Raw genomic sequence first — 21909 nt, 5'->3', positions numbered from 1 at the left:
CAGCAAGAGCGGCTACAGCATGGCATCTTCGTATGGCGATGTATATATGTTTTTAGAAGAATAAATGTTTTCCAAGTTCCTACAGATTTTAGCTAGAAAGTTTTTATCTACCTCCCCAGTGAACCTGATGTGGTAAAAATAAGAAAATGCTTGTCATGTCCTTTGATGTGGAACATCCTTTTCTCCTTAGAAGAAAAGGGGCCCCCACAAGTAAACGGTGAGTGCAGTGGCCGCCTGCCTGTAATCGAAAGCAGACAGGAGCCCTGAGGCGTTTGCTTGTGCTTCTGAAAGCTGACCTCACCTTAGTCACCTGTAACACTGATCTGTTGACTCTCCTGTTATCTCCTCTAAAAAAGGAAAAGGTCCAGGAACCTGCACTTAACAAAAATATAGGTGCTGTCTACATTTGGAATTTGTAAGTGACGCTTCTCCCACCTCGTGGGGCAAATGGTGTCTATTAGATTCCAAGTGGGTGAAAATGACTTTATTTAACATGCAGCAAAATAAGAGCAGCAGAGTTGGTATGTCCGATATAATTGTCACAAAACAGTGACCTCAACAGTAACACTCATAAATAATTTTAATGTCTAAAGCTTATTATAAAGGTACGTTTCCATGTAGTAATCCCATAGACTTTTCCAGGGCTGCGGCAGCCGGTCTCTGGAAGGCTTTTGGATTATTCCTTATGTAGTGAAATCAATTCACTTTTGACCTGTCCTAATGAAGCAGTGAAACCTGCTTGCTAAAGATGGGAGGGAAGAGGAAGGCAACCTCCAGATAAAGGCATGAAGCCTGGCAAGGAGCAGAGAGGGGCCAGGGAACAAGGCTTGTGCCACCTTCCCCTGCAGAAGGCTCTGAGCCTGTCCAGCTGGGCTCCTGTGCGCTGCGCACCCCTTCCCCAGCCGGCGGTGCTCAGTCCCGCTGCCCCGGGAGGCCTGGAGTCAGACACAAGCAAGCGGGGGCAAGCGCTGTTGAAGCAATAGGGTCTGGTGACTCAATGCAAGCACAGCCCCAATCTCACCACCTCCAGACCCAACATCTCGCTGACAGCGCCCTTCAGCAGCTGGGCAGCAGCTAAGCCGAGTGCAAGATGCCTGCCCCGAGGCCTCATGCCAGCCTGACTGCTTACCATTCCACAGCCCATCATGGGGGGCAGGGCAGAGGGGTGCCAAGGCAGGGGGTGCCCTCCCTTCAGAGACTCCAAGGGCAAGACAGCAGTTAACTTCATGCCAAGCAAGAGGTAGTGAGTAGGCCGGCCTGTTCCCACAGTGAGGCACACGGTTTCCCAGGAAGCTCTGGGTCCCTGCTTCCCAAGAAGGGGAGACGCTGGTTCTCTTCCACGTTCTTGCCCAGCCTCTGTTAGGCTGCTGTGAGGCCCAGTTTTGTTTCTAATAGGCTGAGTTCCAGGTCCTGCTGAGATGTCCATAGGACACAGCCTGCCACCACCAGGGACAAGCACACACTTATCATCCAGTGGCCCTCCGGCCGGCACTGCCTGGGGAAGACAGCGCACCAACTCCTTTGGCTGTGCCCAGGCCTGTGGGGGACCCCTGGGCTCTGCCCCCTTCCTGGAGGCAGGAGCAGCAGCCTGCCAGCAGGGGCGAGGACATGGTCCTTGAGGGCACCCCATCTCTTCGGAGACCTCCTCCCTTGTGGCTCTGGGGGACACGAGCATGAGGGGAAACCTACTCAAGCCTTGGGCCCGTGTTCCCAGGGGATGGTGCAGGGTCCGGGGCCACAACCCACCACCCCACAGTGCACGGCCACTTCAAGTCACACAGGTAGATAAAAATGGGTCCTTTTAAGGGGCCAAAAGAGAGGAGACCATCACAGCAGCAGCTCAACCACCGGCAGCAACACCCAGGGCCCCCGCCCCGTGCCGAAGCTCAGAGCACTGCGGTCAGGGCACGACTGACTGGACTCCGAGAGCCCTCCTGTCTCAGGACCTGCCTGGGCTTCAAAGTGGAGATGACAGTGTCCTCTGGGGTCATAGGTTCCCCCACTGCTCCACAGGAGGGAACTGGTCCACCTCACCCACCTCCGTGCTCAGCTGCTCCCCCAGGGCGAAGGTCAGCCTATACCGAAGCCTTGCCTTCTCCTGCGACAGACGGGCAGCACGTGAGACCCCTCCGCCCCCGAGGCCTGCGTCAACAGGCCCTGCCCCCCCGCCCCCCGCCCTTGCTCAACCTCTGAACCAGGGTAGGGACAGGGTCAATGCTATAGCACCGCGACACGTGTGGTTGGGAGGTGGGGTCCCAGGGTCCTAATCTGGGGCCCCCAGCTCACCTTCAGGGGATTGGCCAGGAGCATGACCTGGGTGATAGCAGCAGGCGGCTGGATGGGGCTAAATGGAGAGAGTTCTGTCCCAGACGGTGGCTGCAGCTTCACTTTCATTGACTAAAGGAGGAAAGAGAAACAGGCGCTGAGACGGAACCCAGTGTGGTCACAGTGGACACCCTGCCGCCTGCGGGCCACTGAGACCCTCCACACGGAGCGCGCACAGCAGAGGCAGCGTCTGCCTGGGGGAGCCCCGGGAGCACCTTGGGCACCGCAGCCTGCAGCACGATGCTCTTGATGGGCAGGGGCGCGGTGTTCAGCATGGACACGACCACCACCAGCACGTCGGGCCGCCCTGGCGGGCACTCCTTGGCAAAGTGGAAGAGGATGCGGAAGCCGTTTTTATCGTAGGCGGTCACGGGAAGGGCGCTGCCTGTGAGGAGGGAGCACGTGGGTGTGGGTGGGGGAGAAGAGCAGCAACCCCAGAAGAGCGCTGGAGTGCCCACTGCAGCCAAGCGGGGAGAGCGGCGCTCCCTAAACGGGTATGGGGAAGAGCCTCCATCAGAACATCACAAGGGCGCACAGCAACAAGCCATGGCCGAGACAAAGGAGCAGCAGGTCACGTCGGACTCTACAGGACCCCAGCGAGGGCCTGTACCGGCCCCCCCTCTTCCCACCCACAAGGCTGCAAGTTGTGGGCCCCACTTCCCCTCCCAGTCCAGTCCTCCAGCACCTACTGGGCTTGATAGATTCCAGGGGAACATGGACACTGGCCAGGGAGAGCTCAGGCCCCTTCCCGGGGCTCCCCTGCGACGGGTAGGCAGGTGACTGGAAGAGAGGGCTGCCAGGCCCCGTGGCGAATGGCAGGAAAGGCCTAGGCGAGGAGCTGGTGGGGATCAGAGGAGGGGTGGAGGCCGTGGGGAAGAAGCTGGAGGCGACAGGCTTCACGAGGCCAGAGGTCCTGCGGGGCAGGAGGCAGGACAAGGGAGGTCAGAGACCGAGCATAGCCGCTGGGCCAAATCCTCATCAAGTGCCCCGCCCTGACACTGGGTCTCAACCCCTCCCTAGTTTCCGGGTTCCAGTCCCAGGTCAGGCTGAAAGAGGACATCCCCAACCCCCCTGGGTTTGCCCAGGCCAGGCCCAACCCTCCTCTACCCGCCCTCCCCCATTTATTACGCTTTGGCTTCTTCTAGCAGCTGATCGAGGGCATCCAGCTTCTGCAGGGTGCTGTCGCCCAAAGCCGAACCATGGTACCCAGGAGCTGTGGGCTCGGCCTTTGGGGCTGAAGCTGGGGGTAGTCCAGCGGGGAACAAAAAGGCTGCTTTCTGGGCAGAAGCACTGGCTGGGGCCGCAGGAGCTGGGAAAGGGGGCGGCAGTGGGGCCTGCGCGCTGCCGGCAGGGGCTGCTGAGGGCTGGAGGGCAGGCCCGTCCGAGGGGCTACGGACCGCAGTCCCCGATGTGGGGCTGAAGAAGTCCAGGTCCGACTGCTCGTTCTATTGGGAGTAAAAAGTGCGAGTGAGCGAGGGTGCGCAGAGGCCCCGGCTCTCCACCCCGGTCCCTTTGCAACCCCGCTGGACAGCCCTCCGGGGACAGGGCCCCAGGGACGAAGGACAGCGGGGCTGCAGCGAACCACAGCTGAGGACTAGGCGAGAAAGGTCAGAAGTGGTAAGTCAAGGCAGTGGAGTATCTCAGCGACGTCACCAGTGCACCCACCTGGGACAGGGGCCACTGGCCGTTTCCAGCTGCCTCTTTGGGAGGAGCGGTGGGGGCTGGGTCTGCGAGGCCTGCGAACAGAGACAGCTGGGATGAGGCGGCGCCGGGCTGGGGTATTCCCAGGCAACTTCCAGAGGGGAGTCCTTATGTTTCCGGGGCGAGAGTGGTTCAGGGGAAACAGAAACAGAGCAAGATCCTGGATCTACCATTTCTACCCCGAAGTCCACTACAGGCTGCCCTGTTAGCCTGAGGGACACTGAACTTGACTCCCTTCCCATCTTGCACATGGGGCGACCTGTGCACCTCCCCATTCCGTGCCCCTTTCTCCTCTACCAGATCTGTCTGCTAGAGGAAACCCTTTACAGCCTCCTCCAAGACTCACCCAAGCAGAGAAGCTCCTCATCCAGCAAGCAGAGGGAGCCACTTGCGTTGTTGGGCCCTGTGGGGGCCTCGGCCTGGCTGGAGGAGTGGCTGCACCCGGGCCCGGAGGCCTGGGGGGGCGGAGGGAGGATAGGGATGCCCGAGGGTGCGGTGGGGGCCGGGACCAACACTGGGGATGAGCTGCTTGGTACGTCCAGCTCCGCCAGGTCGATGAGTGCGCCCTGGTTACTCGAGTGGTGGTTTCCTGGATGTGTGAACAGAAGGGGACAGGAATAATTAGGAACCACTCTAGCAGCTGCCTTTCAGGAAGCCTAATCAAAGGGCATCCATGCCGGGTAGACAGAAAACCGCAGGCAGGTGGCGAAATCCCTGTTCATACCCCCTGACCTCTGGGAAGCTGAACCGTTTGGAACAGCTTAGGACCCCTCAGGCTGCAGCTGGGTGGTGGGGACTGGGCTGTCTGGAGGGTCCAGAACAAGGGACTGAAACACTGTACCTTCAGGCAGGGCTGAGGTGGCCACCTCACCATTGATGATCTGCCCCTCAACGATTGTTTTATATGAGTTGATGACCCGGGAGAGGTTGTCACTGGCCTGCAGGATGTCCCCTGGAGCAGAAAGGAGACTTCTCACTCCTGGCCCTGACAACTGCCCCACCTCACAAATCCAATTCTTGCATCATCCTTGTCAACTAGTCTTTCTTTTTCCACTCACCCAAACTATTGTCATTGTCCTCTGTCTCACTGGCCAGTTTGAATAACGTCCGCCTCTTACTCTCGCACCGATCAAACAGTTCCTGAAAGAGACCCAGACTAAACCGGCGCTCCCTTGGAGGTCATCTGACTGAGCACTGGTGCTCAGAACGTCACGGGCTCTCCCGCCACCACGGTCAGTGCCCGGCAGGGCCGCGCTGAGAGCACGAGCCGTCTGCCGCCAGCCGGCACCACGCTGCGTCGCCCAAGTCCCTGCACAGGTGCAGAGGTCCCCAGGTGGACAAGGGGCGGTACATCCCTTTTCCCACCTCCCTGCTGGCATGCGCTCAGAGTTCAGAGTATCTGGGACCCAGGACTGAGGTACCACTTGAGGGGCACATGGGGGGCTCTCTGCAGGAGGCGAAGCCAAGGACAGATCGGGTCTCAGAGACACACAGACTCGCGTGCACATGCAGCTCTTCCGCCCGGGGCGCAGAAGTCAAGGCTCGTGTCAAAAGGGGGCGCCAGCCCCTCTACCCAGCTGCAGTGCTGATTCCTAAGTCAGGGGCCACTGGGTGTGCAGCAGCGTCTTCAAAGGGGGCCTACCTTCATGAGCTCTTTATCTGCCTCTGAAGAATCCTCTTTGCTGTAATGAAGCAGCATCTCACTGAGCAGCTTCACGTTGTTATTAACCTCCTCTAAAGTGTGCAGACGCTTGGTCACCTTCTGGATCCGCGCCTCGTCCTGCAAGGAGGACCGAAGAGAAAGAACTCAGCCAGACTCTGGCGCCAGGATCCCACAAGGCAGGGATCACACCAGAGACCACGAGAGCAGAGGCCAGTCTCCCAGGAAGCTCCTCTCACGCACCGGGCTAGGAACCACAGGCTTCAGGCCCAGTTTATAATTTTGGTTGTTTCAAGTATTTTTTTAATCCTCACCTTACGATATGTTTTTGATTTTAAAGAGATGGACACACATCAATGAGAGAGAGAAACCTCAATATGCTGCCTCCTGTACCCACCTTGACTGGGGATCAAACCCACAACCTTTTGGTGTATAGGACAATGTGCCAACAACTGAGCCACCCGGCCCAGGACGGTTTTTCTTTTAAAACAATCCTCCCCCAAGCCCCAAATGTGGCCCCACTCACTCTTGCTCCTCTATTCCCCTCGCCAGCCTCTCCAGCGGGGCTAACGGCAGAGCGAACAGCAGGCCCAATGCCGAGCGAGGGAGTTCTGCTCTGCGGGGCGCCCCGCCCCCGCCCCACCCCCACGCCCAGGGCCCACTTACTTCTTTCACCATGGACTTGATGAGTTTGTTGGCCTCCTGAAGGTCATCTGGGTTTTTGCTTTTCAACAACTTGGCTAAAAGCTGGATGAGAGGGTATCAAAGGTGAAGTCAAAAGTCAGCGCCCCAGCTGGGAGACCCCGGAGGGCCTGGAGCTCCCCGCAGCGTACACAAGACCACGCTGTGCCCGAGGGTGCCAAGGCGGGAGGGGCTTTACCTTGGATTTCTCCTCATCGTCAAAAACAGGGTTCTTGGGACGAGGTGGTGGAGAGGGGATCAGTGTCCTGTCGACGGGGATCGGTGGGTCAGACTGCACTACGCCTGCAAGACGACACAGGGCAGGGCGCCGCTCAGGCTGAGGGGCCTCGCCGTCCCTCCTCACTCAGCCAGGGGCACAGCCCTGTCGTCAGGGCCTGCGGGGACGGAGCAGGCGACACACCCCTCCCATCAAACCCGCCAAGCCCGTCCCATGGGCTCTGGGAGGGAAGGAGGGCGGGAGAGGGACACCCCGGCCCTGGCCTTGGCTGGCCGCTGGGGCCGTGTGGGGGCTGGGGGGGCAGGCACACACCCTGTCTCTTCAACATGTGGTAGGCATCCTTGATCTTTGATTCTTCGGGCAGGGCCAACGTCCAGCTATAAAGCAGCTCGATAACCTTGGTCTTCACTTTCTCAGACACTCGGTCCCCCAGGTACTAAAAGGCAAAAGGAAGGGAGATGGGAAGGCTCTCTTCACAGCAGTGGAATGGCTGCTAACAAGCCAGGGACCTCAAGCCTACGGGAAACCGGCAGGGGGTCCGGTGTGTGACAGGCAGCACTGGAGCGGGGAGGCAGCTCCCGGTGGGGCGGCAGAGCTGTATCCAGCCGACCACAGTCTGCGGTCAGGCAGCGGCGGGCGCTCATCCCTGTGTTTCCACGCGCCATCTGCCAGAAACACAGCTGCATTTCACTGCGGAGCAGTTAATGTTTCAGAATAAAAACCTGTTCCCCCGCCGTCCGTGGGCGCCCAGAGCCGAAGCAACATTGTGGGCGACGGGGTCCGTGCACCTGAGCAACAAAGCGGCCGCTCCTCGTACCCACGTGCAAGACAGAAGGGGCTGCTCTGCGGACCCTCCCCAGATATGCACACAGCTGTGCCATGTCACCTGTCACATTTAGGCTAGAAGCGCATCGGAGCCGTCTGCCTGTCCCTGTGGCCTGTATGGCCCTCCTGCTACCCCCGGGGCCCACTTGTCGAAGGACAAGACACAGAATCTCAGATCCGTGGAGATGCTAGTTGTGCAGTGAAAGCCAGCAGAGTGGGAGGGGGGAGAGGCACAAAGGAAGCGCCCGCCCGCACACAAGGAAACTGCCTCTGACTCACCTTCGGAGAGACCACTTTGATGAGCTCATTCAAAAACCGGAACTTCCCCACTTCGTTGTGAAACCGCCGCCCGCAGTTCTTCATGCACGCCTCCAGCACCTGCAGCCACGGGGCGCGCTCGGTGGGGGCGGGGTCTGGGTGGGCGCCCCAGCCAGGGGCGGAGTCAGTATTCACCAGGGAAGGATCTCAGCAGGGGGCACGGTGAACGTGACCCCAGGGGCCGTACTGTGCCCCTGTCCCTGGATGGCAACCCCTCTGGGGAAGCTCAGCAGGAACAGGAGGAGCCCAGACACCAAGACGGTGGCTGTCCGCCCTGGGAGACGCCCTCCCACCAGGGATGCCCTGCTCGTCTCAGCTGAGGAGCGCGAGGCCCAGGGAGAGCTGCTCTAGCTCAGGGTCCAGGCTTCTTTCCACAAGCTGAGTGACATTTTGGGGAGGTGGCAGATGAAGTTTACATTGTTTTCTCAATTTTAGCTGACAGGACCCGTCCCCCCCGCCCTGCTCCCATCCATTTTCCCTCCAGGGCCAGGAGGCTTCCTGGAGCTCCCTTGGGCCTGCGGCCCGTGCGGAGGGGCCTGCTGCCCCAGAGCGCCCTCTCTCGGCTTGTCTCTGTAAAGCAAGGCTTTTCAACGGTGCCGTCACGAACAACTGGGGCCAGCCACTCCGTGTGGAACGTGCCCTGTGCACCGCAGGATGTGTGGTGGCATCCCTGGCCTCTAACCCACTAGATGCCAGCAGTACCCCGACATGAGACAACCCAAAGCACCACCAGATATCGCCAAATGTTCCCTGGGGGGCAAAAGCGCCCCCCACCCCCCTGGTAGAGAACCGCTGCCTGAGCGCCCTCCTGCGACCACCTCCGCTCCGCCGCCCTTCTGCAGGGAGGACCCTGGGACTCCTCACCCGGCGGCGCCCAGGTGCCACATACAGCTCCACATCTTGAATCCTCTTAGTCCCAATAAACACCAAGACCTGCCCGATGGTGTGATGCCTTCACTAGTAACTGGCATTAACTAGTAACTGGCATTACTTTTAGCTACAGGATGAGTTATATTCACCGCCAATTTTCTTCAGTGGGTCAACTCTTAAATGGCAGTTAAGGCTTAACCGCCCTGGGCTCAGGGCCCTGCCTCTGGCTCCCTCCCTTAGCCTCTGCTTCTCCCACTAGACCACGTGGCCACACAGTCATCCTTGAGGCCTCAGTGCCCGGCACAAGGGCGCACATGTTTGTACGGCGGCCAACTGAGCGTGTTCCAGGACGGGCCTGGGCTCCTGAAGATCCGCCGTCAGGATGAGAAACCTACCGTCAGGGCCTGGAGCGCCTCCCATTCCTGCGGAGACTGGATCTTGTGGGCCAGCAGCCGGACAGCTATCTGCGGCCTGGGAGGCAAGCAGACCACACTTTCAAGACACTGGCCCGGAGGCCACCCGGCTGGGCGCCTGGGCGTCAGTTTTTCACATTCCCAGGCAACTCTCTCCTGCCCCCTGACAGCGCTGAGACTCACCCTTCAAGCTCTTTGTTGATCTGATCACAGAAGCCAATGATATATTCCCAGTCCTCCTGGCGGTTGGAAGGATTGGTGGCTTTATCTTGGGACAGGACAAAGAAGACAACTGTCACAAAGAGCAAGGAGGATTCGACAGGTTTTCTTCATAATTTTTGTGCGGTGATGTGAAGATAAGTTTGTTTCCAAATTTCTTCTCTACCAGAAGCCTCCACAGTTCAGTCAGGCAGCAAGTCAAGCACAAATACCGCTCTCCGTCCGTGCCGTGAAAGCCCCGAACGAAGGAGAAAAGAGGCCCGCAGCCCCATGGAGCTCAGGGTGGATCACGATCGACGGGACAAACACAAACACAAATGACTAAAATACTCAAGTAAACACATCTGTAAAATGTTTACTGTAACAAGTAAACACGGATACTTCCAGCTATGCAAAAACAAGCGGAGCGTTGAGTGTTAAGCCAGCGGCGGTGATCAGAAGTGTTTCCTAGTATAACGCAGGAAGCACCGTCAACGATAGTGTCGCACACCTGAAATCTGTGTAACTTTTGTTAACCAGCATCCCCACAATAAATTCAATAACAAGGATAAAAAAGTGATTACATACTTTAATGAATTCATCAATTACTAATTAAAAAGAATAAGAGTGTAATAACTTGGTATGGAGCCAGGTGGGTTCTGAAAGTATTGGGGGGACCAATTTGTAAAGTATTTGACTGTCTCATCGCTATGCTGTACCCTGAAACTAATACAGAATAGTAATGATTATAAACTGTAATTGGAACAATTTTTTTTTAAGTTACACATTGAAAATTACCAAAGAAAGGAAATTTTTCCTGGAGAAAGTGAGGAAGGGGATACTTGACCAAAAATGTACATACTTAGAAAATACACTTCCTACATACCCCTCAAAAACTTTTTCAAGATCTAAAAATAAATTGCACATAATGCCCATCGCAGGAAGCCACGCTAACAGCATTCTGCGCCTCGACCGCACGGGTCGGTGCGCTGTCTGTCCCGGGGGTCAGAGAAACAGGATCGAACCTTGAGCACTTGGTGCCCTCAGGATCCCACGGCCTTCCAGGACCAAGGACAAAGGCACATGCCAGGGCGTCCCCAGAGGGCTGCTGAGGGCTTCAAAGCCAGTGCTGAACGCTGCGCCTCCCAACGCTTGGGGTGGCTCCCCTTCCCCCATCATCCCCAGCAGCTGCACGTGCCGAGAGCGGCCCCAGCCGAGGGTGGGTAAATGTGTCCCATCTCTTGGTCATCATCAAGACTTTCAGAATGCAGTTTTCTCATCTGCCATGGACAGGACCACGAAACACTTTCCCACTAGGTTTTCTCTCTGCTACGGTGCTAGCATTCAGCCTACTGGGGACAGTTTGTTTTAAAAAAATACAAAAAAAATATTCCGATCCCTGATTCAAATCTTGGCATTTGCCTACCCCAGAAAGCAGCCTCAAGCTGTCTGCTATATTTAGGGAGTCGGGCTCAGAAGAGAAACGGAGGCCGAAGACACAGACCCTCCTGCAGCACTCAGCGCTGAGGGCAGAGCCGCGCTGGGGGCCGGAGCCCCGGGAGCGTGAAGCAGCCCCTTGCGACAAGGGGTGGTGTTAGCGGTCCCTGAGTTCTGATTTCTCTGGACTGTTTTCTTAACTTCCTTTTTTCCTAATGTTAAAAATCACTAGCTCCACAATCGAATCCCAACAGGGACTCCGTGCCCCACACACAGGGCTCTGGGCCACGAGAGGGGACAGACGCCACGCGAGGCAGAGCCAAGGCCGCAGCTCCGGCAGACGCGGCACCTGCCTGGCAGTGCTCCTGCTCTGGCTGTGAGAAGACCCGACGGCTTAGGTTCGCGCTTGGAGGAAAAGAGAGAGGTCTGTTCTTAATCTCAAGAAGAGAATTAACAGGCCCTTCAAAATGGCAACCTTGAAGGAAAGAGATTAATTCTATCCAGAGCGACTGTTAATTGCCATAGTGACCTACCAGCTGTCACCTTCCAGGGAAGCCCCGAGTCTCTCCCACCAGTTATCCGAAACCTTCTCAGGTGTTGGCGTGGCTTTGTTACTAATCCCTATCATTTGAGATGTTTAAAGCTCTCGCATGACACCAAGTGACCGTAGGGACACAGAAGTAAGGTGGTCTGAGGAGCCACCCCCACCCCATCACTACTATTTGGGGAATGGTCACATGCCTTGTGGTGTAAGAAACAGCAGCCCACTCACTGGCACTGTGAGCAGCTGGAAGAACAGCTTCCAAATACAGTCTGATGTGGACACCCCCTCCTCCCTGATATACACATACCACACACACACACACACACGCACGCACGCACGCACGCAAACCAAGCATTCACCAAACACGTACTCTTCCCACACCTGCTGGAATTCTAACCGCACTTCTGCTTCCAAGAATACCCCTGCTTTTCACTGCATTCCACTTCTCCAGGATCCGACTTTTAGCTTGACAGAACTTTCTACTGCAAACCTGCAGGGAGCGCTGTGCCTACACGTGGGTGCAGAGAGCCCTAGTTTCAGCAGCTGTCAGCCGCACTTTTGCGTACCCCTCCCAGCTCTCCAGCTGGCTCGGGAGGCAGGCCTCAGTTGCCCACAGGAACCGGGAGAAACCTCTGAGGACTCCTCTGGGTGCCTGCATCTCTCCATCTGCCCACGGTCTCACCCAGCAGATGCACACGATCTTCCACCCACTCAACATTCTCCATCACCTGGCACAGAGGTGGCAACAGGGCTTACATCACAGACCCTGCCTTCTAGAACCACCCTCTGGGCTCTACTCTGCTTCAGGGTTTCTAGCTGCAGGTTGCTGTTGAAAGCCTCACTCTCTCTAAGTCTCGGTCTCAAGATTCCCTGCTCTCACTTTCAGCTTCATTCCCTCACTGGCCTTGACTGTTGCGGGACCTCAAAAGCTCAGTCAGGATGGAAGAGCAGCACTGGCTACCCCAACCCACTATAGCTTGGACATTCTTAACAGAGACAACAAGTTCTGTGTAGCAAGTATGTCAGAAATAAGCAGAGATAAGAACAAGGGATGGAAAAAGAGTCAAACATCCACCTTCATTGCTCGAGTCTTGAATAGAGAGAGAGTGAGTCAATCACCAAGTGTTTGTCAGGCACCCATCAAAAACTAAGTACACAGCATGCCATACCCTGGAGGGACTTCAGAAAAAGGACAAGGCTTAGATCCTACCCAGGGCCCAGCAGGGGTTGCTACAATAAATCCAACACGTCATGGAGTGACAAGGACCTAGGATAAGATGCTGAAGCGCAAGCACTGGTGGGTTCACACCATTAAGTCATAAGACTTACAGTGGGGTTACAGCCAGATGAACCCTTCAAAAGTTGAAAATATCAAAAGATGAGAATGCATTTAACACACATAACCTACCGAAAATCATAGCTTAGCCTAAAACACAACATCCAAGGAGTTTTTCTCTCCTGATGCAACACTAGACATAACCAGAGCAACAAACAAGGCAATGTGTAATTATAAGTGCCCCTCTGGTGCAGAAATGAGTCTAAAAACAAACCCATCACTTCTCCTTCCTATCTTCCCTACTTCTATAAAAAAGCTCCCTTTGCTTCGACCTTCAGGCACCCAGGTTTGAGGTCCCGTCGCTGATCCCTCTTCCCTTACCTCATCCAGCAATCTGTCCATTCTAGTCCCTTCCAGCTTAATGTTCTTTTAAATCTCTCCCTTCATCTCTTATCTCGACCTCACCCACCTCCTTAGCCTAGAACAGAATATCCAAAAAACCGTGGCAACACAGTTCAGTGTAGCATTTCGGCTGTTTATGTTTGTGACTGAGTGGCTGGCTGGGAGCTGCACCTGCCCGGCACCATGAGTGAGTCCGGAGCAAAGATTGAACCCAAACTGAGAAGTACGGTTCCCACTGAACGCTTACCACTTTCGCACCATCGTACCATCGAACAATTGTGTCGAACAACGTCAAGTCGGGGACATCTAGTTTCTGCAGATACCATCTCACTCCCCTCCCGTCATCTCTCACAAAAACAGGTCTGTCCCTCTTCTATTTCAAACTACAACTCTAAACCTATTAAACTCAGCTTAGGCCACTTAAACTACTCCAATGTCCCCATCAATATCTGTGACTCAAACCAATTCCAGTGTGGTTACATCTGGTCTGATGGCTCTGGGCACGTGGTTTGATTAGATTGCCACAATTTCTCCTTTTGCGAAAAATTGTGACAATACTATCTGCTTCGCTAGGACACTTGATAAATGAATTAAATGAATGTCCTTAGAACACTGCACTCCCTGGAGAACAGTTCCATATACACAGAAGGCGCTGTGACCTGCCTGCAACTGAAGATTGCTGCAAATGTAACCTGCGTTCAACCACCTGGAGGGAGTGTCTTATTAAGAAAAAGGTCAGGCAACTGGAGGAAACAGACATCACCTGCAAGAACCTGGAGGCTCCAGTAAATGAGATCGCTGCAAAAGGTAGTATCTACGCATCCCAACTTGCATTACCACCATGTCCAATTTCTATCTCAGAAGCCTCCTGTAGCCCATAGGAAAGTTAACCTACTAACCCTTCAGCAGAGTACCACCAGTTAACAAGGCTAGCCCATATTTCCTTAATAGCAACATAAATTAGCAACTAAAGCAATAGCTCGCTATAACTAAGGCATCGGGCTGGGCTCTTCTGCTTTGCTCAGAGTAGGTTACCAAAAAATGACTCAAGATATTCAAGCAACTGTGCGCGTGCGGAGCGACGTGGGGGGCATGGAGCTCGGCTCTCTCTTTCTCTCTGGATTATTCTCACCCCAGACACTCTGCCTGCGCGAAGCGGTCACTTCTCGAATGCACAGCCACAACTGTGCATGCTCAGCAGCACCCACCGCTCCCGAGTTTCAGCCCAAATCCAGAGCTCTTCCCTTCGTCACGGACTGAGCCGCCCGCAGTCCCGCCACAATCTCCCCTAAGCAGCGGTGCCTGTCAGGCGGAAGCACTTGGCTGTCATTTTCCCGGAGGCCGGACGGGACCCGAGCTCACGCCGACGCGCGTGGGAGCGGGAAGTGGCGCCGTAGCACTCGGAGCAGGTGCCGGGCGGGAGCCAGGCGCACTGCTGGGGAAGGGGCGTGAACGTGGAACGCTCGCGGCGCGCCGGGCCCAGGCTCAGACTGCGCCGCCGCGGGGCCCGGGGAGGGGGGTGTAGGGATGTGCAGAGGGGCGGCTCGGTGGTGGCGCGAGGGCATGCAAAAGCGGACGCGGATACTCACTCAGCCAGGACTCCAGGCTCTCTCCCTCCGCCTCCGCCATATTGCAGCCGCCCGGGCCGGGCCCGCGGCCTCAAACCTCGCGATAACCTGCAAGAGCTGAGCCGGGGCGGGGCCTGCATGGGGGCCTGAGAGGAACGAGCGCTGCCACCGAGGGTCGCGCCGGAGTGCGACGGAAAATGGGAGGGCGAGTGTTTCCTTTTGATTCTTCCCTTTGGACCTCGGGGTGAGAGACTCTTAACGCCCAGATTAATGGGGTGATGCGCAGACTTAGGACCCTGTGGAGCTTTTCCCTTCTCTTTCGTCAGTCGCTCAGGCACGCCGAGGGCAGCTCGTATGGGGTCCTCGTGGCAAACCAAGATGGCTGCCCCCCTGGTGAAGACAGTGCGAGGGTGGTCGGACCTAGCACTGGGCGTACGCAGCACTGTTCTGCGGCTTCCAGGGTGAGAGGTCGGCGGTCAGCTCGCGGGCCGCTTTGGTCTTCATGGAGAGACCTGTGGGAAGGAAAGCCGTGCGGGGGCATCTGGGCCCAAGGCTCTTAAGTAGCTGCGTGTCTTTGAGCTAATCTGAAGACTTGATGACTGTCCCCCTACCTGAGGGGGCTCTAATTCTGAGCTGAAAATGCATCCTTGCTAAAGCTCAGAGTTGGGGTGTTCTGTGTTGGGAATTGGGGGTAGACATGCATAGGCAGGCGTCCACCCTGAGGTTCAGGAATGTGTTCTTATCGTTGGCACTGGAGAGACTTTACCAGCCTGTTTGGGGTAGGTCCTCCTACCTTTGGGGGCCAGAGCCAGAATTACCGCGGTTTAGGGTTGGCTAGCGGTCTGCGCGCCGCTCGCTAGTCGGTCCGTTGGCAAACACGTCTATTATTAAGTCAAGCCTTTTCACTTGTGCAGTCAGCTTTTGCCCGCCTCTTCCTCTTCCCCCTCTCCAAGGCTAATCCAGGTGAGGTGGAGCCGCTATGGCCCTGAATACAGAGATCCCCAGGTCGACAAGGAATATTACCGCAAGCCCTTGGCAGAGCTGACTGAGGAACAGAAGTTTGAGCGGGAGCTCAGAAAGACTCAGCTTATCAAAGCTGCCCCAGCGATGAAAACAAGCTCTGTGTTTGAAGACCCACTGATCAGGTTAGATGGAAACACTTTTGTTCCACTGGGACAATACCGGGGAGGGTCTACAATAAGGATTCTGTGATACAGCCTTAGAAAGCTAAACATGTTTTTCTCCTTGAAGTAAATTCACCAACATGATGATGAAAGGCGGAAACAAAGTGCTGGCCAGATCCCTCATGACAAAGGTGAATAGTACCTCTTGCCTTTCATCTTTTTCTTGTAGCTTCACAGTTAGCTCTTTCGGTTTAGCATGGAAAAGAATGGATTCATATGCCTGTCATTAAAATGAACTTCCCTGTTTGTCTGTGTTGGGTGGGGCTTTAATGAAGCCTTGCAGGAGTCAACAGCTACAATCCCCTCCACGCCCCGCCCCCGCCCGCCCAATCCTAGCCGGCTCTTCCTGTCCTGGTGTAGGAAAGAGGGAGGCGCTTAAGAACTTTTGTCTTGGAAGTGCTGGGGAGCCCTGGCCAGGTGGCTTGGTTGGTTGGGGCGTCACCCCAGACACCAAAAGGTTATGGCTTTAGGGTCCATTCTCCATCAGCACGTATCTAGGTTGTGGGTTTGACCCCAAAGTGTTTCTCCCTCTACCTCCTCCCTTCCTCTCTCTCTCAAATCAATAAACATATCCTTGGGAGAGGATTTTTAAAAAGTGCTGTGGAGGAGCTGCACTGATGCAGAAGAGCCTGAGAGTGGGAGTGAAGGGCGGGCACTGGCTCGGCCAGGTCAGCCCGTCAGGGAACCTGGGGCATCCTCTTCCACTGTATCCCTTTGCAGACTCTGGAAGCTGTGAAAAGGAAGCAGTTTGAGAAGTACCACGCCGCTTCTTCGGAGGAACAGGCGACCATTGAACGCAACCCCTACACCATCTTCCACCAAGCACTGAAAAACTGTGAGCCTGTGATTGGGCTGGTACCCATCCTCAAGGGTGGCCATTTCTACCAGGTGAGTGGTCAGAGCAGGGAAAGCAGGGCTGCCCCATGTGTAACGGTGGGTGTATGTGTGTGGGCGGGTGGGGGTGAGAGGTTCTTGTGGATGGGAGGGCCCAGAGTTGACCAAGATTGGTAGCTTTCTAGGGACCAGAAACTGTCAGGATTTGGTCATCTGAGCCCCATAGTGTTAAAATGTCAGGTAGAAAACGGCAGAGGACAAAGTAGTATCCAAGTGACACCTCCGTCCCCCAGCATCTTACGTTCCGTCAGTTTCCCATGGTGAGGGACTTTGTGTAGACCTTATCTTTATACACCAGTGTCCAGCGAAACATCAATTACAAGTTAAATGCTACATCACCATTTGTTGAGCTGAACTGGGTGGTTCCATTATAGTATTTAATTATACTTCATTGTCATAAGTGGGTATTCTCATCTTCTCCTTTTTCAGTGTAAACTTCATAAGAGTAGAGACTTTCTCATTAATGTCCGTGTCCCTAGGGTCTGGCGTGATAGTAGGGCTTGGAAAATGATTCTTGGACAAGGGGGTCTCATCTTGAGGCATCCCTCATCTGAGTGGGCTAAGTGGCCCCAGCTGATGGGGCTTTTCCCAGTTGGTGCTTTTATCAACATGGCTGAGCGTTCATTTACAGGTGCAAGAGGTCAGTGCTTAATGAGCGTGTGCTCCCTGAATGCCTCGGACGTCAGCTATACTGATGTCACCCAGGGGCGAGGGAAGCTCCGAGAGGAAGAGACGGGCCCCTCTCCTCAGGAGCCTTGCTCGGGCCGGCCCAGGGGCAGCCTGTGGAGGAAGGGGGCTGCAGCCCTGGCAGTTCTCGGACCAACTTGCCCGTGTCCTGTCTTGGCCAGGTCCCTGTGCCGCTATCCGACCGGCGGCGTCGCTTCCTGGCCATGAAGTGGATGATTACTGAGTGCAGGGAGAAGAAGCACCGGCGGATGCTGATGCCAGAGAAGCTGTCACGTGAGCTGCTGGAGGCTTTTCACAACCAGGGCCCTGTGATCAAAAGGAAGCACGACATGCACAAGATGGCTGAGGCCAACCGCGCGCTGGCCCACTACCGCTGGTGGTAGGGGCGGGGAGGCTCCCGGAGGAGCCCAGGGCTCTGCCGCTAGAGGCAGCGTGAGGCAGCGCTCATGGAAACTGCCTGGGCTGGAGGACGTGGTTCCTAAGGACAGGCAGGCCGCACAGGAAGGACAGAGCAGTATGTTTATTGCTTTAGTCCTTCCCTTGTGGGCTAGAGCTTGCTCTCCCTGCCCCGTCTCCTTGCGAAGAGGCAACGTATGGACTTGGTAGTCCCCCAAGAGTCTGAGGGCCCATCTGCCTTCTCTTCCCTCTGCTTAAGGTGGACATTTGGGTGACAAAAGGAAGCATTTTCATATCGGAAAGATTTATTAGAAAATTCTCGCCCTGAACTGGAGCATGTGATACGGTGCTGCCACTCATTAAAAGCGACTACAGGAAATACACCTGTGTCCAAAGTCTTCATACAAAATGTATCAAAAGCAGTATCGGGAGTGACTTGTGCTCTGCCTCTCTGCTTCTGGACATTCCAAAACGTCTACCAATGGCTATGGGTACCACTTTACAGACAGGAGACTGAGGCACTAAGAAGCTGTGTAACCCCCTGGGTGGGGCAGAGAGGGAGGACTGTGGGGTGGGCAGGGGAGCAGGTCTGTGTGGTGTCTTCCCCAATCCCTGGCGGAGGAGGGAAGGTGCTTAGAGCAGGACCACCCGCTAGGTGGGAAACCTCTCGGGACCCGTTGAAAGCCTGGAGGGAAGAAGCACTGGGGAGAGGCAGGCACTGCGCGGCCAGGCTGGGAGGCGGGTAGAGGAAAGGCCAGCGCTGCCGGCCGGGAAGCCCGATCGGGCGGCCTAGTCAGAGACCTCGCTGTAGTAATACTTGTGGGCGGCCGGGGTGGTCTTCCAGCCGGCTGCCCGGAACTCAATGATCTCCAGCAGCAGCAGCTGGGCCAGGGAGCTGAGGCCGGTTGGGAGCAGGAAGCCATCCCTGATCAGGACAAAGAGCTCATCCATTCGCTGCCCGTTCATCTTCTCCAGCTGCTCCCCAACGCGGTGCAGCTGCAGCACCAGGCAGTCCACCTGCAGGGACCGTGGGAGGTGAGCTCCCGGTCGGGGCCAGCACATCGCACAGAGCAGCCATTTACTTGGCTCCGGCCGTGTGCCAGGCAGCGTGCTCGGCCCCAGACACGCACTTCGCTCACTTCATCCTCACCCCACCTAGTGGGTGTCACCCACATCTTCCGTGAAAGGAAGCAAGTTCAGGCACTTGCCTAAGGTCTTTCATCGAGGCCAGGCTGGACTCGGGCCCTGTCTCCCAACTGCTTGCTGCTTCACCCACTTTCTACCTCCCCCCTACACACACACACTGCCTGACCCTGGTTTGGTTTCTGTCTGTGTGTCCACAGCCAGCCAAGGCTCCCGCCGTTCCTATTAGAGGTTGGCTTTCCTGTTGGAGGGAGGCCTCTGAGCCAGTAGCTTTAGGCAGCTCTCTGTTCTGGATAAATTCCAGACCTGGCAGCTTGTCCTGTAACCGTGACAGGCCCTAACTGCCCCCACCAGGCTCCTGCCCCAAAAGCAGTGCCCTCAAAGCCTCCGTGGACACTGGGCTGGTCTTCGGAGCCGAACTAAAGTCTGCCCACTCCGCAGCCTCGCATGCCAGGCCACCCACCTCCTCCTCCTTGCTCAGACTGTCGGGCTGGGCCAGCCGGAAGAGGCAGTCGTAGACGGGGTTCACCAGCGCCATCATGGGCATGTTGTTGACCTGTGGGGGGAAGCAGGGGTCAAAGCGCTGGCCGAGTGGCCTCAGGAGACAGGCCATCTCTGCCGCACGGGGTGGCTACCGCAGCCTCACCCTCAAGTAGTCAAAGATGTTGCAGATAAAGGTGACGTAGCAGACCCAGCCCTGCAGGGAGCGGGCACGCAGCTGCTCCCGAGCCTGGTACTCCTGCTGCAGCCGGTTGAGGAGTCCACGCCGGAAGACACTCTGGCCTGCCTGCTTGCTCTCTGCCTGTGACCAGGAGAAAGAGGGTGGAGAGTGGGGGTGGAGGGAGAGAGGAGTGGCGCTGTCACGACCCCCACCCAAAGCTTCCGTGGCTGAGGACCCTCCTGTCCTGCTCCTGCCTCTGCCTCGAAGGGGAGTCTTTTACATCCTGGCCCACTCCTGAAGCACCTTCCTCAAAACGTCTCCCCTTGTCTCCGCCGGCCCTACCCAACCTGAATAATGGCATAGCACATGCGTCCTGCTTCCTTGCTGAACACACAGTCCTGCAGAGAATGGTCCACAATCACATTGGCCACCTTGTCCAAGTCCACGGCACCTGGATCTGGGGTAAAGATAGGCAGGCAGTCTCGAGCTGCTTAATTACCACAATTGTCTCCACCTGCTCCTAAGAAGGATGGGCACTCCCATTACACCCTTTCATGTCATTTAAGGAGACCAGAAACACAGGAGTAACCGCTCAGGAGCAGCACCGGCTCCGGCGGCCCCCTCAGAGGAAACGGGGAGGGTGTGAGGCTGTAGACTAATCTAAAGAGTGCTCAGTTTTCAGGTTACGTCTCTGGCACTAGGATGAGGAAGGAGCACTGAGTAACCGTTTTTGACGGCAATTTTACAGGAGAAAGTGTTCTCATGACGTGAAGCGCACAGGCTTGGCCTGGCACGTGGTGGGCGCTGCTGCTCGTTAGCCGAGTCACACCCCTGCCATGAGTGCTGCGGGCAGGCCCTGGTCCAGGCAGTGACTCTAGCTCCTCTGTCCTGCGTCAGGCAGCTCGGCCGGTTCGGGAGAGCTGCCTGCAGCAACGCAGACACCAGGTCCAACGTGAGGACTCAAAAGGGCAGGAGCTGCTTTCTGTGCCCCCCTCCCCATGGGCACCTATACTTCCCCAAAAAAGGCTTTATGGTCTGGGACGTGACTCTGATTCACACTCCCAAACCTGGCCTGTGTGTAGCCTTTCGGTTTGAGAGTTATGTTGCTGACTCCCAATCACAGAAATCGAACGGGGGTGGGGGGAGAGGGCTAGACATTCCCAGGCGGAAGGCTCAGTCCTCCAGTCCTCTCCCCTGGGGGGGCCCCCTGCCTGCAGCTCCAGACCCAGGCTCAGGAGGGCTCCCCATGCTCACCTTTGAGTGCTGTCTTCAGCAGCTGCTGGGTCTCTGCATCAAAAGACTGGATTTTATACTCCTCTTTCCCAGGCTCCCCCATGACCACCCAGCCCCAGCAGCTCTTTACTGGGGCGGGATTAGTGACAGCACCTGGGGAGGAGGAGGGGGTGAAGGCGGAGGCCTCAGCTATGGAGCGCGGGGCTGGGGTTCCCAGGATGCAGGCCCCGAGTGGGGCTGGCCAGCGCTTGGGTCAGGTACTTCTGGGCAGTCCTTGGCACTTGGTGGCTGGCTGAGTGCCTACCAAGCTTGGCTTCTGGTGGAGACTGGGCACCTGCTGCTTAGTTTAGGAACCCCAGTAGCGTCTGGGATTACAGAACAGCCAAAAGATGAAGGGTGAAAGGGCCTACCCTCCCGTCCCAACAGGACGCAGAGTAATTCTCAGCTGACGCCAGCGGTGGATGCCATGCGGCGGGGTGCGCTGGCCTGGGGGTGTGGGTAGGTGCATATTAGACACTTGCCCTGCCTATGTAAACCGGCCTGCAAGCTGCTGGCCCAGCAAGATTCTGGGCCAGTGAGAGGGCTGGGGGCTCCAAGAAGCGCGCAGCTGCCCCAGCGGGGTTTGGCTTCCAAGTCCCTCTCGCCAACCCACTGCCACAGCTTTGGACAGAGTCCTTCTCAGTCCACGGAACACACTCCTCCAGCCCGCGGGTTGGCGCCGACCTGTGTGGGTGGGTGGAAGTCTTCTTTGCCGCCCTGTCTGTTGGGAGCCCAAACTCCCCTGTCCTGGCCAGCTTCTCCCCGGGACGAACTGGTTAAACTGGCCTCCAAAGTGGCAGAAACCCGCCTCTGGCCACTCAGGACTCCCAATTCCTGAGCTCCTTTCTAGATCCTTCCTCTTAAAGAGCGGGGCGGGCAGAGATGTCCTCGGAGGCAGTCCTGGTTGGAGCCCCCTCTCTGGACTCAGTGCCTTTCCCCTGGTCAATGGTCAAAGGAGCGACCTTAGGGGTCTCCACACCTGGGCAGCTTCTTCCCTAAGCCCAGAACGCCCTTCCCGTTGGTGCAGGGCCGGCAGCAGAAACCGCCATCCGCGGTCCTACGGGAGGGAGAAGCGGCGAGAGCGCCAGGACCCACCTGCCGGCCTGGTGCCGCGCCCGCGTGCCCGGAGGCCGTTCAGCGGGCATGACGCGCGCGACCCGCGTCCGCGGTGCCGCTTCTGAGACCCTGCGCGCCTCGCCGCGGCTTAGGTCATTTC

General features: G+C 56.7%; 3 protein-coding genes and 1 non-coding gene across 6 annotated transcripts; 2 read left to right on the top strand and 2 right to left on the bottom strand.

Annotated features, from left to right (window-relative positions):
* Positions 1 to 11: 11 nt before the first annotated feature.
* Positions 12 to 14550, bottom strand: GGA3 (golgi associated, gamma adaptin ear containing, ARF binding protein 3). Of its 2 annotated transcripts, XM_054593109.1 has the most exons (17): positions 14478 to 14550; positions 9215 to 9299; positions 9014 to 9089; positions 7710 to 7808; positions 6918 to 7041; positions 6567 to 6670; positions 6353 to 6433; positions 5669 to 5806; positions 5085 to 5166; positions 4868 to 4978; positions 4373 to 4615; positions 3991 to 4061; positions 3454 to 3770; positions 3015 to 3238; positions 2541 to 2710; positions 2287 to 2397; positions 12 to 2098 (listed from the first exon to the last, which is right to left on the bottom strand). In XM_054593109.1, the coding sequence occupies exons 1-17, from the start codon at positions 14515 to 14517 to the stop codon at positions 1988 to 1990; spliced, it is 2187 nt and encodes a 728-aa protein (XP_054449084.1). In that variant the 5' UTR covers positions 14518 to 14550; the 3' UTR covers positions 12 to 1987. The 2 variants fall into 2 exon arrangements, with proteins under 2 accessions (XP_054449084.1, XP_054449085.1); XM_054593110.1 differs by lacking the exon at positions 14478 to 14550 and having other exon boundaries at positions 7710 to 7843.
* On the top strand, positions 10472 to 10593 carry LOC129086718 (small nucleolar RNA SNORA32). Its single transcript, XR_008530840.1, has one exon. It is a non-coding gene; the product is annotated as a small nucleolar RNA SNORA32 (small nucleolar RNA).
* A 62-nt stretch (positions 14551 to 14612) lies between the features above and the next one.
* MRPS7 (mitochondrial ribosomal protein S7) lies at positions 14613 to 17996 on the top strand. Of its 2 annotated transcripts, none has more exons than XM_054593116.1 (5): positions 14613 to 14700; positions 15410 to 15601; positions 15708 to 15771; positions 16361 to 16528; positions 17383 to 17996. In XM_054593116.1, exons 1-5 carry the CDS (start codon positions 14654 to 14656, stop codon positions 17602 to 17604), a joined length of 693 nt encoding a protein of 230 aa, XP_054449091.1. In that variant the 5' UTR covers positions 14613 to 14653; the 3' UTR covers positions 17605 to 17996. The 2 variants fall into 2 exon arrangements, with proteins under 2 accessions (XP_054449091.1, XP_054449090.1); XM_054593115.1 differs by lacking the exon at positions 14613 to 14700 and adding an exon at positions 14801 to 14917.
* MIF4GD (MIF4G domain containing) lies at positions 17997 to 21888 on the bottom strand. The gene is made up of 6 exons (XM_054593117.1): positions 21789 to 21888; positions 20676 to 20807; positions 19769 to 19878; positions 19407 to 19562; positions 19224 to 19316; positions 17997 to 18634 (listed from the first exon to the last, which is right to left on the bottom strand). Exons 2-6 carry the CDS (start codon positions 20755 to 20757, stop codon positions 18407 to 18409), a joined length of 669 nt encoding a protein of 222 aa, XP_054449092.1. The 5' UTR covers positions 20758 to 20807; positions 21789 to 21888; the 3' UTR covers positions 17997 to 18406.
* Positions 21889 to 21909: the final 21 nt, after the last annotated feature.

Source organism: Pteronotus mesoamericanus, unplaced genomic scaffold (assembly GCF_021234165.1).
Source record: "Pteronotus mesoamericanus isolate MK-2021 breed Mesoamerican mustached bat unplaced genomic scaffold, CSHL_Meso_final scaffold_408, whole genome shotgun sequence".
Lineage (NCBI taxonomy): Eukaryota > Metazoa > Chordata > Mammalia > Chiroptera > Mormoopidae > Pteronotus > Pteronotus mesoamericanus.
This window is presented reverse-complemented; position numbering and strand designations above follow the sequence as displayed.